A 16,103-nucleotide genomic window follows, 5' to 3' on the forward strand; every position below is an offset into this window, starting at 1 on the left:
GATATATGGATGATAGGTAGGTAGAAACGCTTGTGTGGTTGATGCTTTCATTAACATTATTAACTCGCGTAATATAGCATGATTCTAATTGTTTTGTCGCTGTTAGCTTAAATATGACTTGCTCTACCTTGCATTTAATTTCTACGATCGACCTCAAATCAGAACGCGTCGTCTGCTATGCGATAACAGCGAATAGTGCCCTCTATCGGTGTGCACATGGCAACCAGTAAACTAACTCGCGCGGAGTGTTACGCGCTTGAGTAACATCGCATTGGATAACTACAAACAAACAACAAACAAGCTTCAATTCTTCCTCCAACTGAATAATGATGTGTTTTCCAAAGGATTCAGATTTTAATCATACTGATTAAATGTTCACTGCTCGAAAGCGAAGACTGGGCGTTTAGAACTTTAGAATTTCGCGGATTGACACTGACAGGGGGTTACAAGGACCAAGATGGCGACCAGTGCCAAAATGTCTTTCAACTACTACCAAAATGGAAAATATGGCACGTTGCCTCAAAATCCTCAGAAAGACATGGAAGTTACACAAGACATGCATCTTAAAATGTCAAAGAAGATCGCTCAGCTCACAAAGGTTTGTATGTATATCTATTCGATTGAGAACCGGACATAGAAAACCTCGATCAGGCGTGTTTGTTTTGGTTTGACAGTCACAGTGTGAGTTCGTTTATGTGGTGTTATGTACTTATATAGTGTCATGACAAGTGATTGTGTCTTTCCAAAATGTACATTTCTCCTTTGTATTATCTTGAAACAAACACGTGATTTTGTGTCGTTTTTCACGTGCAAATAATAAATACGTCAATTGAACATTCTAGATCTAGATCTAGATGAGGAATAATATCACCAAAGACTAAATAGGGGCCTAATGGGCATATTGAACGTTTTTATGATGCTCTAATGGAGGGTCTATTGAAAAACAAATCGACATCTCTAGACTTTTTAATTGATTTCATTTTTTAAATAAATGAATCTTCAAGCAATAACACATGAAGATATTACGATAATAGGGGACTTATCATTCGTAATAACTTAATATGTTTAGTAGGTGGAGATTTCTCAACCAAGACCTTCCAATCAATTGCTACTTATTTATTCTAAAACCTTCTTCAAATGCCTGTCCAATTTTTTATGACCTCTCCGTGTCATCTCAGTGAATATTACGTGCTCGTGGGTTTCACCGAAATGGTAAACATCTGAGACCTGCATCACTTCAGGCTTTCCTCCAACATTAAGCTGACAGGCCGCAATATAACTGGAGTACTGTTAAAAGCAGCTTTAAACCCAACTCACCCACCCAACTCACCCACCCACCTCACCCAACAGTGAATGTTATCTTGAAAAATTATTATCACTGTTGTGACTATCCCCAGTTATCAAGAGTATATTTATCTACATTCTATTATAATGAATAATATGCTCTACATTCTATTATAATGAATAATATGAATAATATGAAATGAAACCATTTGCCTCCATACCTTTGTTGTGAGTCAGGTTAGAAGACACTAAAGATAGACGCCCATTTAAATCACACTGTTCTGTAATGATTGAAATAAGCAACATTGTAATCAGTGCTCAACTTAACTTTGTCCCCTCCTGCAGCCTTTTACTTTAGCCACGAGTCCATAGCCTGAGTCTAGTAACATTCGGTTCAGTGTAGTAAGCCCAGCTAATAATTGTCATAGGGTATATATCATTATAGAATGGAGATATGATACACTTGATAATCATGGATGTGTGCTATTACAGTCAATCTTCATGTTCTGCCATTAAAAGGGAAAGATTAAAGGACCTAACCAAATCAGTGAATTATACCTGGCGTGAGACATCTAACAATACAGTATCACAAACAGCTGTCTGTGACTAAGGCAGCTAATATGATGTCAAGTTCAGTCAAATTTCATTCAGTCTAACAAGCTTAGCTTATGACATTGACAGTCCATATGTAAGTAGTAAAATTTACTGAAAAGGATATGGGAGGACAAATTCAGGCTGGTACACTCGAACTGTTTGGCACAGACTGAACAGTGTACAATTTATGTCCTAATTGCACATACATCTTTTGAATCACAGCAGTGCATATTTCATCATGTCACTAGTGTCTGAAATAACCTTTCAAGGCTATCTGGAGACTCGTAAATGTAATTAACCCGTCTTCCAGAAAGTTGCAGGCCTGCATTTGTATATACATGCCAGAGTATCCTAACTGTCATAACAGCTGTCATCAGTAAAGCAATTGTCTTTTTAACACTATGATCAGCGTCAAAATAAATACAATAAGAAGTACTCTGTTCATCATGTTCAAATTTTCTACCAGACAGTGAGGCAGGAAGGAATAGATTTCCAGCAGTGGCACAATGCCTGTCTGCTAAGTGTGCCATGACACAGTGTCTCATCCTTATGGATGGCACAGGACCAACAATATCACTAATAATCAGGTTGATCCATGGAACATATTGCTGTGGCATGGATGGTATGTACTTCTAGTAAGTAGCATGTGTATGTGTGAGGAAATGTTTTTAGGTGTGACTTGGAGTACAGGGATTAACATCACGAGTTAACTAGTCCAATTCTATTCACACCAGTGTTTTATCATGTTTATGGAACACTAGTTTCTTCTTGGAAAAATAGTCTCTCAAGATTTTTATTGAGCATATTAGTGTCTGTTGGACTCATTTAGAGTCTGAAAATTGGTTCATTTTGTCAATGAGTCCAGCAGACATTAACACTTTTTCAATAATTGTTTATGGCAGTGATTGTTATATGAGGAACATGTTATTCTGTAAGCAGGCAAACAACAAAAGTTAAAAAGTGAATACCAAGAAACTTTTTTTTCAGCAATCATTACCAGCAGTTATATCCATAACAACTTCCTTGTTACACTATGGGTTAGAATAGGAACCTGTGCTGGTCATAAGAATCGTCCGGTCAAACCGCTGAAATTGTCGGATCCGAGGGTTGTTGTTTTCGCATATTTACCTCATAAAGAGTAATCATTTGTTTTGTTATACCAAAATTCACTTAAAGTTTATGAAGTCTTAAAACTGTTCTCTGTTTCGTTACAGTAACTTAGCTGCGAACAGTTAAATATTCGTACCAGGCGCCATCTTGTTTTCTAACAGACGAGTCAATATTCATCACATGACAGGTCAATACTGATCATGTGACTGACAGGTCCATATTTGAGGTCAGTGTCAGTCACACAATTTCGGGGTCTACATGGAAATGTATTGTTTTGTCATGTACAGATTAACCAATGAAATTGCAAGATTCTTAATAGAGGTATAACAATGATGTATGTTATGAGAGTATGTTGATGTAACACGTCCAATTGTCGTTTGTTTGTTTTTTTGTCAAAGTGTGAGTTTGTTCAATACTTCCACCAGGGTTACACCATCATTGCCTGTATGTATACATTGACATGATTACAGACACAGACTATACAATCAGCTCTTGATGGGAACAAGTCCTATGTCATCCTTTGAATCCTACGAGTGCCCTAAATGTCCTATTGATATGAACAATAGTCTGTTAATCACTATGGATGTATGGTTTGGGAGACCATATTGGTACAATGTGTGAAGTACCCTGCTGTGTCATTCCATTACTTATTGTTTCGGGTTTAGAATTGGAGTCATTATGGCTTGATTTGTGTATACTATCATTGCAGTGTTTGAAAATACTGGTAAATTGTGTCTACCATGTGTCTACTGGTAAGCAGTCGTTAAATCAGAGACAAAACCCTTGATGTTAATGTAGTTCAGCTGAACAATATATGTAGACACTTCTTTAATAACGTTAAAAAATCAAGGACTTTTTATGATGAACTAATTAGGAAGGATACTGTACCAAAATCATTAGAACACTGGGATATGGTTTTTCGTCAAGGTTTGGATTGGAAAGATATACTTCTATGTTATAGAAAATGCACGCGATTTATAAACAGAATAATTTACACTAAGAAAGAATTATTCAAGATGAAACTTGTCGATGAAGATATTTGTACTTTCTGTCAAACTGCTTCTGAAGATATGTCTCATGTATATTTCGATTGCCAATCTGTTCAACAATTTTGGCTTAAAGTTGAAAACTTCCTAAATAACAACCTGCAAACAAATTTTATCCTTTCGAAACTTAATATCTTTTTTGGTATTTCCACTCAAAACCATGTAACAAATCATATTATTATATTAGCAAAAAGATTCATCTACTTATCAAACTTAAAACAACAAGATTTATCTTTCGAGCAATTTCTTTCACTACTAAAAGACACAATTTGTTTGGAAAGTTTTATCGCTAAAAAAAATAATCAATTTAACCAATATGCTCAGAAATGGCAAAACTTACATCTCATAATCTAACGAAGCAGTTGAAACATACTACCTGTTAATTAGTAATCATCTACTTCTTGTAAACAAATATTTATAATCTCCCTCTCAGTTTGAGAAGACGACATATCCTAGACAACCTGCCTGTCCTCACCTATGAAAACTATAACTTGTGTTAATACTGTCATATATATACATGTTAATACCTACACTTGTAACAATATACATGAAATGGAATAATAATTTATTTTTTTTTTAAAAAAACAAAAAACTGATTAATCAGTCAAAAAAAAGAAAGAAAAAAAAAGCAGTCGTTAAGGTTTGCTACTATAGTACATCAATGTGTGGACTAGACTGGCTGACTGTAGGTCATGACATTGAAGAGGGATCAGTTCTCTAAGGTGCTGCAATTGGCTGTGAAGAGTTGCATGTCTTGGGCACGCCAGACACCTATGATTGTGGGTTCCACCCAGATTATGTCTCTCAGTTTGTCAGCGCTATCATGACCATACCCATGCTTACAGTGGATTTCACCAAAGTGGTGAGCTTCAGAAATGCATCACTTTTTGGCTTCCTCCCACTTTAAGCTGACATGTCGTGATATCACAGGAATACAGTTCAAAGTGGTGTTAAACCCAACTCACTCACGCACTCATGACACTGAGAGCGTTCGGACTGGCTGACTGTGTCATGACATTGAGAGAGTGTGGACTGGCTGACTGTGCCATGACACTGAGTGAGTGTGGACTGGCTGACTGTATCATGACACTGTAAGAGTGTGGACTGACAGACTGTGCCATGACACACAGAGAGTGTGGACTGGCTGACTGTATCATGACACTGAGAGATTGTGGACTGACAGACTGTGCCATGACACACAGAGAGTGTGGACTGGCTGACTGTGCCATGACACACAGAGAGTGTGGACTGGCTGACTGTGCCATGACACACAGAGAGTGGGGACTGGCTGACTGTCATGACACTGAGAGAGTGGGGACTGGCTGCCTGTGTCATGATACTGAGAGAGTTTTGACTGGCTGATTGTGTCATGACACTAAGAGAGTGTGGACTGGCTGATTGTGTCATGACATTGAGAGAGTGGGGACTGGCTGATTGTGTCATGACACTGAGAGAGTGGGGACTGGCTGATTGTGTCATGACACTGAGAGAGTGGTGACTGGCTGATTGTGTCATGACACTGAGAGAGTGGGGACTGGCTGATTGTGTCATGACACTGAGAGAGTGGGCACTGCCTGATTGTGTCATGACACTAAGAGAGTGGGGACTGGCTGATTGTGTCATGACACTGAGAGAGTGGGGACTGGCTGATTGTGTCATGACACTGAGAGAGTGGTGACTGGCTGCCTGTGTCATGACACTAAGAGAGTGGGGAATGGCTGATTGTGCCATGACACCGAGAGAGTGGGGACTGGCTGATTGTGTCATGACACTAAGAGAGTTGGGACTGGCTGCCTGTGTCATGACACTAAGAGAGTGGGGACTGGCTGTCTGTGTCATGACACTAGGAGAGCGTGGACTGGCTGATTGTGTCATGACACTGGGAGAGTGTGGACTGGCTGATTGTGTCATGACACTGAAAGTGTGGGGACTGGCTGATTGTGTCATGACACTAGGAGAGTGGGGACTGGCTGTCTGTGTCATGACACTAAGAGAGTGTGGACTGGCTGAATGTGCCATGACACTGAGAGAGTGGGGACTGGCTGATTGTGCCATGACACTGAGAGAGTGGGGACTGGCTGTCTGTGCCATGACAGTGAGAGAGTGGGGACTGGCTGTCTGTGTCATGACTCTGAGACAGTGGAGACTGGCTGTCTGTGTCATGACACTGAGAGAGTGGGGACTGGCTGTCTGTGTCATGACACTAAGAGAGTGTGGAGTGGCTGATTGTGTCATGACACTGAGAGAGTGGGGACTGGCTGTCTGTGTCATGACACTGGGAGAGTGGGGACCGGCTGAATGTGTCATGTCATTGAGAGAGTGTGGACTGCATGATTGTGTCATGACACTGAGAGTGTGTGGACTGGCTGTCTACCATGACATTGAGAGTGTGTCATGACACTGAGAGGGTGTGGACTGGCTGGCTGTGCCATGACATTGAGAATGTGTCATGACACTGAGAGTGTGTCATGACATTGAGAGTGTGTCATGACACTGAGAGTGTGTCATGACACTGAGTGTGTGTCATGACATTGAGAGTGTGTCATGACACTGAGAGTGTGTGGACTGGCTGGCTGTGCCATGACATTGAGAGTGTGTCATGACACTGAGAGTGTGGACTGGCTGGCTGTGGCATGACACTGAAAGTGTGTAGACTGGCTGTCTGCCATGACACTGAGAGTGTGTCATGACACTGAGAGTGTGTGGACTGGCTGTCTGCCATGACATTGAGAATATGTCATGACACTGAGAGTGTGTGGACTGGCTGTCTGCCATGACACTGAGAGTGTGTGGACTGTCTGTCTGCCATGACATTGGGAGTGTGTCATGACAGAGAAAATGGACTGTTGTACCATATCACCACTAATCACAGTGCGTGCCCTGACACAGAGTGTGGACAAGATTATTGTGCATGACACCACGGACTTGTATATAGGTCTGTGATGACACTCACTCACTGAAAAATAGATGCCTGTCACAGAATAATTTTCCATTTTTGTGACTGTGCACCATGAAACATGTCAGAAGTATTCCTCAACACTATCATGAAAAATCCAAAATGAGGTCACAATCAAATTCCCTGTTGTTAGATGAAATGTTGGTGTTATTTACAAAGAGAAGCAGACCGATATGGTAAGATGTGTAAGTGAGCTAGGCTTTATTATATACCCCTGTGTAGTAAATTACCAGGGGAGGTTGGGGGGAAGGAAATACAGTCATTTGCTCTGCTGAAAGAAGATAAGGTATCTCTTCACCAGGCCATGCTTGAAGTCAAATCCCATTACTTTGCAAATTGCAATTGAAAAAAAAGGTTTAGTATTTCCGAATCCAACCATGCTTACTTTGACATTATTTCAAATAATTTTGGTTTCTTTTAAACATACTAAGAATATTTTTCTATTTTATCTAAAGACGAAGTTTGTGTAGTTTAGATGTGTATGTTTGAAACTTTGGTAAAGTGTCTAAAAAGGGATTAGCAGTAATCAGAAAAAAACGTGTATTGACAGCTGCTATTGCTTAATTATGTTTAAAGGTTGTTGTTAATTTGGAAATATGATGGTGTGATTTCTGGGAATAACTGCCAAAGATAACAGCCAGTAGCTGTAAATCATGTAAACAAATATCTTCTTTAGCTGTTGTGCTAGTTTTTACTTTTTCTCTGCAAAGCAAAAGGTAAATCAAAACAGAGTTCTCGGAGAGACTTCAAAGCTGGCATGGATCACTATTGTACAACAGCATGGCCCTATGGTGGAGACAGATGGGGAACTGTACGCTGTAAAGCAGCAGATTCCAACACATGTCCCAGTCAAGGGAGTCGTAATACTGGGTATTTTGGTGCTTTGGTGCATCTGCATGATGTCTGGGGCAGTATCAGTGTTAGGTTGTAGACAGGCAGACATGGAATCTGCTGAGGGTGATGCCGCCATCGTGTAAACACACAGCTTCTTTTGGCATTCTGTTCAGTGAGGTTGCTTTTGATATAAACTAACAAAATAGGTGACTGACCATGTGATACTCTGGAGTTCCACAGCCTCTTTACCATTGGTTACTTATGCATGTAATAAAAAGCAACGAAAATTGGGTGGTTACAATGTCCACCTGCTGATTTGTTGTAACAGTGCCCAATAGCCTTGGTTAGCTGCTCTTGCTATCAACCACCGTGTCTTCTGAAACCCGTGAAGATCCGGGTTACAGTAGATCTTCAGCAACCCATGCTCGTCATAAGAGACGACTATGCTTGTCGTAAGACTTACGGGATCAGTTGGTCATGCTCGCTGACTATGCATGTCATCATATCCCAAATGCGTGGATTGATGCTCATGACAGATAGGTTTTTCACTCTTGGCACTTGCTGACTAGTTAACTAATTCTACGGAGGCTATATGTTTTAACTAAAATTGGCTTACAAATCCATCAGCCCTAAAAAATAGGAAAGGGTGAATAAGAAATAATCGGAAAGCACTATTGTTTCATCCACAGAATCCAAATTCATGTTGACCAACTTAAATGTGCAATAATTTCAACTGCACAACCAACGCTTCTGATAAAACATGGCACTATGGTAGATAACGTTTTGAAATACAAATCTTATATGTGATTTTTTTTAAGATAAAATCCCCACCTACCATTGCTAATGCTTGCAGATCAGGATTTGTCACACAAATATCTGTAAACCATGAAAAATCTGGCTACGTGTTAGGGCTGGGACAAATAAAGTCAGAAGAAATGCATGCAGAGTCAGAAAGAAATGCAAACATTTGTCACTTATAGTGTAACCGTGGAAGCTCTAGATAATGTTTGCCATTAAACAATATATCACATGACTAACCATTGGTCGGGGGTATCCTGTTGGTATCCGGGCCCTTACTCAGGAACCACCCAACACAAGTACCCTAGTTACCCATCCCAGCCCTACTAAGTGTTAATGTCTGAAGGGAAGCAATGGCCAGGTGCTTGAGCAAGCCATGACATGGGTATCAGCCAGCTCACCCAGTGCTGCCAGGTTCTCACATCCCAGTGCTAGCCAATTACATACCTACCCAGCAGTCATTTCCATTGTAGAGACCCAGTTTGCTGAGGAGTCCTGTGTTTCCAGAGAGGGCAACTTGAGCAGGCTGACAGATTTGTTTAGAAAGTGTATAGGAATTTTCACAAAATACCTGTTTTATACCTCCCACAATGTTTAAGGTTTTAGAAGAACCAGGCATAGAGAAATAATCTGTGTAATTTGGCAGAAGGAATTAGATCTTCTTTTGACTGAAGATGACAAGTGTTGCTGGTGTTGGAATATGATAAATAAGGCTGCATAAAAAATGTTTCTCTGTCACTTTTTTCTCTCTCAAAGTTTCAAGATTTTATTGCTTCTTGTTAATTGAAAGCAAAAGTGACAGGGGATGAATACTTCTTTGGTGTTTTCTTCCACCGAGCATATAAACAGAACTGGGCACACATTGAACTCGGCGCTCTGATGCAATGTCAGTTGTCCGGCATGGATAGAGTCTGCGTCACATGATGCAGGACATTTGAAAAATATTTCTTATATTGGTAATAAATTACTCGATGCACTGGATGCCTGAGAAACATTTACATTTTTCTTCTTTTTTTTAGCCTATGGTACATAATGTGAATACTATACTTTATACCAAATATAATGATTTTGCAATGATTGACTGATGGCATTGAAGTTCGAACTGTTGTTTATGTATTAACATGGTTAAAGAAAAGTTAGCATGTACCTTTGTATCTAGGGTAACTTTAAGTGTAGGATTGTATTGTTTAGAATGATGTACAAGATCAGTATACATATGCGGTATATATTTCAGAATATAGAGAAAGAAATATGTGACTTAGTAAATGTTGTTTAACATGTTTAATGCTACAGTCAGCAATATTCCAGCTGTGTCATGAAGGTGTAAATAATCAAGTTTAGACCAGACAAACCAGTGGTTGATATTATAAGCAATGTCCCATGCCATCAAGGCACAATGACATGCGTTCAGCCCAGTCACTGAACCTGACTACCAATCCAGCTTGAAGTACAGGTTAAGGGGAACTGCTATCTGACTTTGCACACTTTATAGGACTTAATTCTCCCACCATTGCCGTATATAATGTATATTTGTATCAGGAACACTAACAAGGCATGCAAGGAGCAGGGAACACATCCAGTCAACTACAGTAGGTTCTCAGCCTCAACATGTTCGACAGGAATGTGTAGCAATGTTGAGATTCCCATCTACTGATTAGTACAGTTTAAGATAAACAGTATGTTTTATGACAGCCATGTTTTCACAATAGTTTAGGTTACTGAGAAGACTTTGGAAGCAGGCCCAGCACAGGAGGATCAGGTTGTAGTTTCCCTGGTTATTATTCAGCAATCTGTTCCAGTAGAAGTGTCATTCAGTGGCACTGATGGTTTCTGCATTGTCTCATCGGCTTCTTGAGGAAAAATAAATGTTGAGTCTACCATAGTGACACATTGACCCTTTATTTTTTTCTTGACATTCCATTGTTGCAAATTACTCTGTTTTACCCATAGGAGCATTGATATTGGGAAAAGTATTATCGGTAATTCTTAACTCTATATGATCTTTGAGGAACATAATATCTACTTCGCATTAGATTTATGCCTTTTGTTCCATTGCTTTGACAATGTTTTGGAAGCATGTAGCACATGTTACATTAATTATTAAAGATGACGTCATCAATAAATCATGGCATCACAGGTGATCTGTGAGACATTATCTGGGTTAAGTATCAGCAATCAATGCAGGTTCCTTTCTATTCTTTTGACCATTCAATTTGGAATTTTACAATTGGAAACAATGCTTGATACATGTACCTCAAAAACAGTCACTTTATAGATGTTGTCACTCACACAGCTTGCTTAGTTTGCGGGTGATGATTTTAATGACTGGAGCGTCTGTTCCAGATTCAATTATTTTATTAGTTGCAGCACCGCCGTCACGGAATATTGCTTTAAACAACAAACAAAATCACTCAGTCCATCTGATTAACATTAGAGTTGTGACGATTAGTCGATATGTATTCGAATCATGATCTCTAGGTATCCGATACGATATATCGATATGGTTTCTGATTATCGATAAAATAACGATTCATTTCATTGAATAAATTAATCTGTTCTGAAACAAAACATTTATTCGTACAGTGGTCCCTCGCTACAACGCTACCAATGGAGTCCAAATAATTGGTGGGCATTATAGACGATGAGCCGTTTAACCGAGCCCGAGGCGGAGGAGCGCGCTCGGCCAATCTCACAATCTTCGTCTTGCCCCCCACATTGCAATGATACAAGTTGTTTATGGTTCATGGTGTAAAAAATATATCCATTATGTTTTCGCCGTTTGTTATTATTTACAAGCCTTAACTGTCACATTCAATGTGAAAGTACTCTCCTTACATGAAAATATCGATTGATAATGGTAGTAACAGACGCTATGAGTGAAGATCCAATCACAATTCATTACGGAAGTACAGAGTGTTTCAGTGGCATTGATTGGTCATGTTGCTTAAAATACGGAGAGTTTTGACCAGCACTAGAATTTATTACCGGGTACATGTGCGCATTCATACACATTCATACAAATATAGATACACATTCAAGCCAGATTAATTGGTTTGATACGGTTACTTGACCCACTAATTAAGAATATGAACTTCGCTTGTGGTTCTCTTTTATTGCATGCATGCGTTTCTAAGATAAAAGGATGTATAGTGTGAAAAGTTAACTAGCATATCAATCGTATTTCCGGGACTTGTCGTAGATGTTTTCAAACAGATTATTAGAACTCCATTCAGCGATAAATAGTCGATTATGCAATGAGAAGCGTTATGTGCAAATAGACACCGAACAACAATACAATCATGTCTGTGTAAAACTCTCAGTATAAAAAGTGTACATAAATTCAGCGTGATGAAAATTATTTGTGTTTTACCCAATCATGGTTTAATCATGTTAACTGTGTGCCAAATTGATTTTTATTTTGTATTTTTCCTAATTAAAAGTTTCAAATAAAAAGTTTTTGAGATCTTTCTTTCATCTAACTTCTTCAATTTAAGAACAAAATTACATGGATTACACAAAACGAAACTGCAGAATTTAGTTTAAAGATTTTCTTTTCTTAAAAACAGGCATGTTCAGCAGTAAATTGTGTATTGTGATACATATCGAATCGAATCGTAAAGCATATATCGCGATACGTATCGTATCGGTTTCAATGTGTATCGTCACAACTCTAATTAACTTGATCAATTATGATAATCAAATCAAATCTATTGGCCACCACCAGCAATGCAAACATTGAACAGTTGGCTTCAGTAAAGTGTAGGACATGTGGGGTAAAATCACATTGGTGTTATCCTAATGACTTAGTTTCTTTCTTACTGCTGCTAACATATATATCTAAGCCTGTATACCTAATTTTTATCTGTAATTCATTTAGCAGCCTGATGAAAGTATTAATAAGACAGGTTCTTCAGAAGCTTTAATGTTTCTCAGCATGGCTGTGAAGAGAAAAAGTAGTCCCTGCATTTAGGATGAAGCTGTCTGGTGTAACTCAAGAACATGTGCCCAGCAGACAGCCTGCCAGAACGTGGGTCTCGCCTGTGTTTAGGATCATACACAGAAGACCAATGAAGTTAGGTGTACTCCACCAGCTGTTTTGGCTGTCGGAGCCTATCACTGACTTCTCCCACAAATGATACAAGGCTATATGTTCATCAAAGTCACCTTGTATTCCACATCTGGGAGGGAAAGGTGGCATTTGTAGGGAAGTCCTGCACCAGGACTGTGGAATATATTTATTTTAAAGCAAGCGTAGCCAGCTGTATCCAGATAATCAGCATCAGGAAAATTATTTGTTTTAATTTAAGAGGAGAGAAATGTATTAAAAAGATTTCATTGACTATATATGTCTGTCAGACACTGGGAAGCAGAAGATGCCATAGACAGATTGTTAGTACCCTGTGCTTTCTAGTCATTATGGTCGCTCTGTGGCTGAAATAATGATGATGTGATGTTAAATTTTAACTCACTCACTCCAATTATTATGATATGTTTGGAAGATAAACAGTATTATGCCAGCCTTTGATGAGCATAATAAATATTTTATATTCCTAGTATCCTACTATATGATATTTATGACACAGAAACACATGTTGTAATATTGTCTTGTCATATACATGATATAATATGTTATTCTTAAAATGACCCACCCATGAAGATCCGGGTTGGAATAGGTCTTCAGCAACCCTTGCTTGTCATAATAGGTGACCATGCTTGTCAGGCTCACTGACTTGGTTAATGTATGTCATCATATTCCAATTGTGTGGATGGATGCTCATGATGTCAATCACTGGATTGTCTGGTTCAGACTCGATTAATTACAGACTGCCGTCATATATCCATTTGATATCAGGAATATTACTGAGTGTGGTGTTAACAAACAAACAAACAAACAATACAAAACGAAACGAAACGAAACGAAACAAACTTAAAATAACCCTGCAGAAATATGATGGTTTCACCAGAGTGGTATATGTGGATAATCTGCATCAAGGTTTTTTTCCTGAACATGAAAAAATATACTTGCCATAATAACATTTATAACAACAACCAAGACTAGGATATAGTCCCTGAAATATGGCTATGTATAAGGTTTTGTATACCGGTAAATAATTCGATAAAGGAACCCTTGAGTATAAAGGAATCCTCAGATCTCTTAGTTTCACTGACCTGAGAGCTTAACAGGGATAGGAAAATGTGTTACTAAATATGTATACTCACCGCCAAAAGAACCACAAATACCATACATGTTGGCTAATAGATGAAGAATTACTCATATTCAAGAGATATTAGATTGGTTCGATGCACAAACGATCATACTGGTATAATTGTGTGAACCGATGCTCATGAACACATCACATGTGACGTCATAGACCAATGACACCATTTGTCTCATGCAGGATTGCACTTCAAGTTTGGAAATCACATGCAGCATATCGCGATAAGAATAAGGACACTCTGTGGTAACACTTGACTGATTGTTAGTTTTGTCATTGATTAATACACTTTCGAAACATCTCTTCTTAACGTACATACTTCTCTATCTGTTTCTATGGTCCGCGTTACTATGGTCCATGTTTCTTTTTGCAGTGAGTATATATATATATAATCTTTGGACATACAGGCCTGTAAGAGAGACCTGGACACCGCCTAAAAAGCCTGAAATTCAAACTTTTAGCATGAGACAAACTATCTTTGTGTTTGTAACTAACCATATCACTTAGCCATTGTGATCAAAGGGTAATTCATTCAGAACAAAGTGGCACTTGTAGTTAAGACAAACAACAAGGTATGTTTGTTTTCCAGAATATAAAATTAATATTATTGTAATATTATAATTTGTTAGTCCTTAACTTTTCCCGCATGTATTTGGTTCCTCCCCTTAACTGGCTTGTAGGTATTTGGTAAATTTAGGTGAGTAAGCCTTTCAATATGATAATGACCCATGGTTAGTCATAGCCACTCTCATAGAACAGTTACATGCCAAAAAGCACATGGCACATAACACAGTAGCATGTGATCTGTTCATGCAGTCCACAGCGCCAGTATGTAGGTGATGTGCATTGCAGTATGTCAGTCGTACATTGCTGTAAATAGCACTGGTATTCTCCCTGGCATACTGGTAGATTGCCTGTCAGTATCATGATTCAACATGTGCTCTTTGAGAGCCGACAACACCAGGGAGGCTAGTCTGACCTGGCTTAAAGAGAAATGTCAAAAGGCGTCCAACTGAAACTGGCGAACAAGTGAATGTTTATAAATCTCTTTTCCAGTGGTACAATCGGCACATTTAGTGTGTATAAATAGCCTGGTAGGAGATTTGTGCTTTGAAACAGGGAGTTTGGTGGTGAGAGATAAGGGCTGGGGTTTATCTGGTTTGTGGACCACTGGGATGAAGTGTAAAAAACACAGCCCGCCGTCATTACTGGATGATGAATTCACTGATGATGGGCAGGATCACAACATGGGTCATGGCAGGAGCAGGGTGCATGTTGGGTTGAAGTGTTGTCAGGCACTAGGGCTTGAAAAACGCATGATCAAATGAATATAAAGACCACGATGAAGAGTTACAGAGTAGCTGTATATTATTTATTCTATTTTTATGGGTTTTTTTTCATGTTTCTGGTTTGATAATCATTATATGACTTGAACAGTGAAAAATCTTGACATTATTCTATTGTTGCAAATTACTCTTTTTTTACCCATAGGAGCATTGATATTGGGAAAAGTATTTTCGGTAATTCTTACCTCTATATGATCTTTGAGGAACATAATATCTACTTCGCATTAGATTTATGCCTTTTGCTCCATTGCTTTGACAATGTTTTGGAAGCATGTAGCACATGTTACATTAATTATTAAAGATGACGTCATCAATAAATCATGGCATCAAAGGTGATCTGTGAGACATTGGGCCAACATTAGATTGACTGAACAGATGTCTCTTTGTTATTTGCAAATTCACATTTGATTTGATTTTCTTACAACACAGTGTTGTATGAAGTGAACTACTTGTGACTTAGAATCGCAGATTATCTGTCCCTCGTGTGCTGGAGACGTGCGAATGTAATCCACTCGGGAGAGATAATCTGGGTTAAGTATCAGCAATCAATGCAGGTTCCTTTCTATTCTTTTGACCATTCAATTTTGAATTTTCAAATGCACTTTTACAATTGGAAACAATGCTAGATACATGTACCTCAAAAACAGTTCCTTTACAGATGTTGTCACTCACACAGCTTGCTTAGTTTGCGGGTGATGATTTTAATCACTGGAGCGTCTGTTCCAGACTCGATTATTTTATTATTTACAGCACCGCCGTCATGGTTTTCATGTTTATGATTTGATAATCATTATATGACTTGAATAGGGAAAATCTTGAAAAAAATAATTTTAAATATAATGTTTGTTTTTATTTCTTTCAACATTTCCTTGTCAGAAATCATGCTTCAATGACTGATCAGGGTTAGAATTTAATCTTT

The 16,103-nt window shown here is 38.6% G+C and overlaps 1 protein-coding gene across 1 annotated transcript in view; it reads left to right on the plus strand.

The window, feature by feature from the left end:
- The first annotated feature begins 226 nt into the window (after positions 1-226).
- LOC139452735 (protein FAM184A-like) overlaps positions 227-16,103 on the plus strand; it is a 110,143-nt gene continuing 94,266 nt past the window's right edge. The window contains exon 1 of the mRNA XM_071234313.1: positions 227-598. Within this exon, the coding sequence (XP_071090414.1) occupies positions 458-598 (141 nt within the window). The 5' untranslated portion in view covers positions 227-457. The remainder of the gene's footprint in view (positions 599-16,103) is intronic.

This window comes from Haliotis cracherodii, unplaced genomic scaffold (genome assembly GCF_022045235.1).
Source record: "Haliotis cracherodii isolate W230 unplaced genomic scaffold, xgHalCrac1.p SCAF_9, whole genome shotgun sequence".
NCBI classification, from domain to species: Eukaryota; Metazoa; Mollusca; class Gastropoda; order Lepetellida; family Haliotidae; genus Haliotis; species Haliotis cracherodii.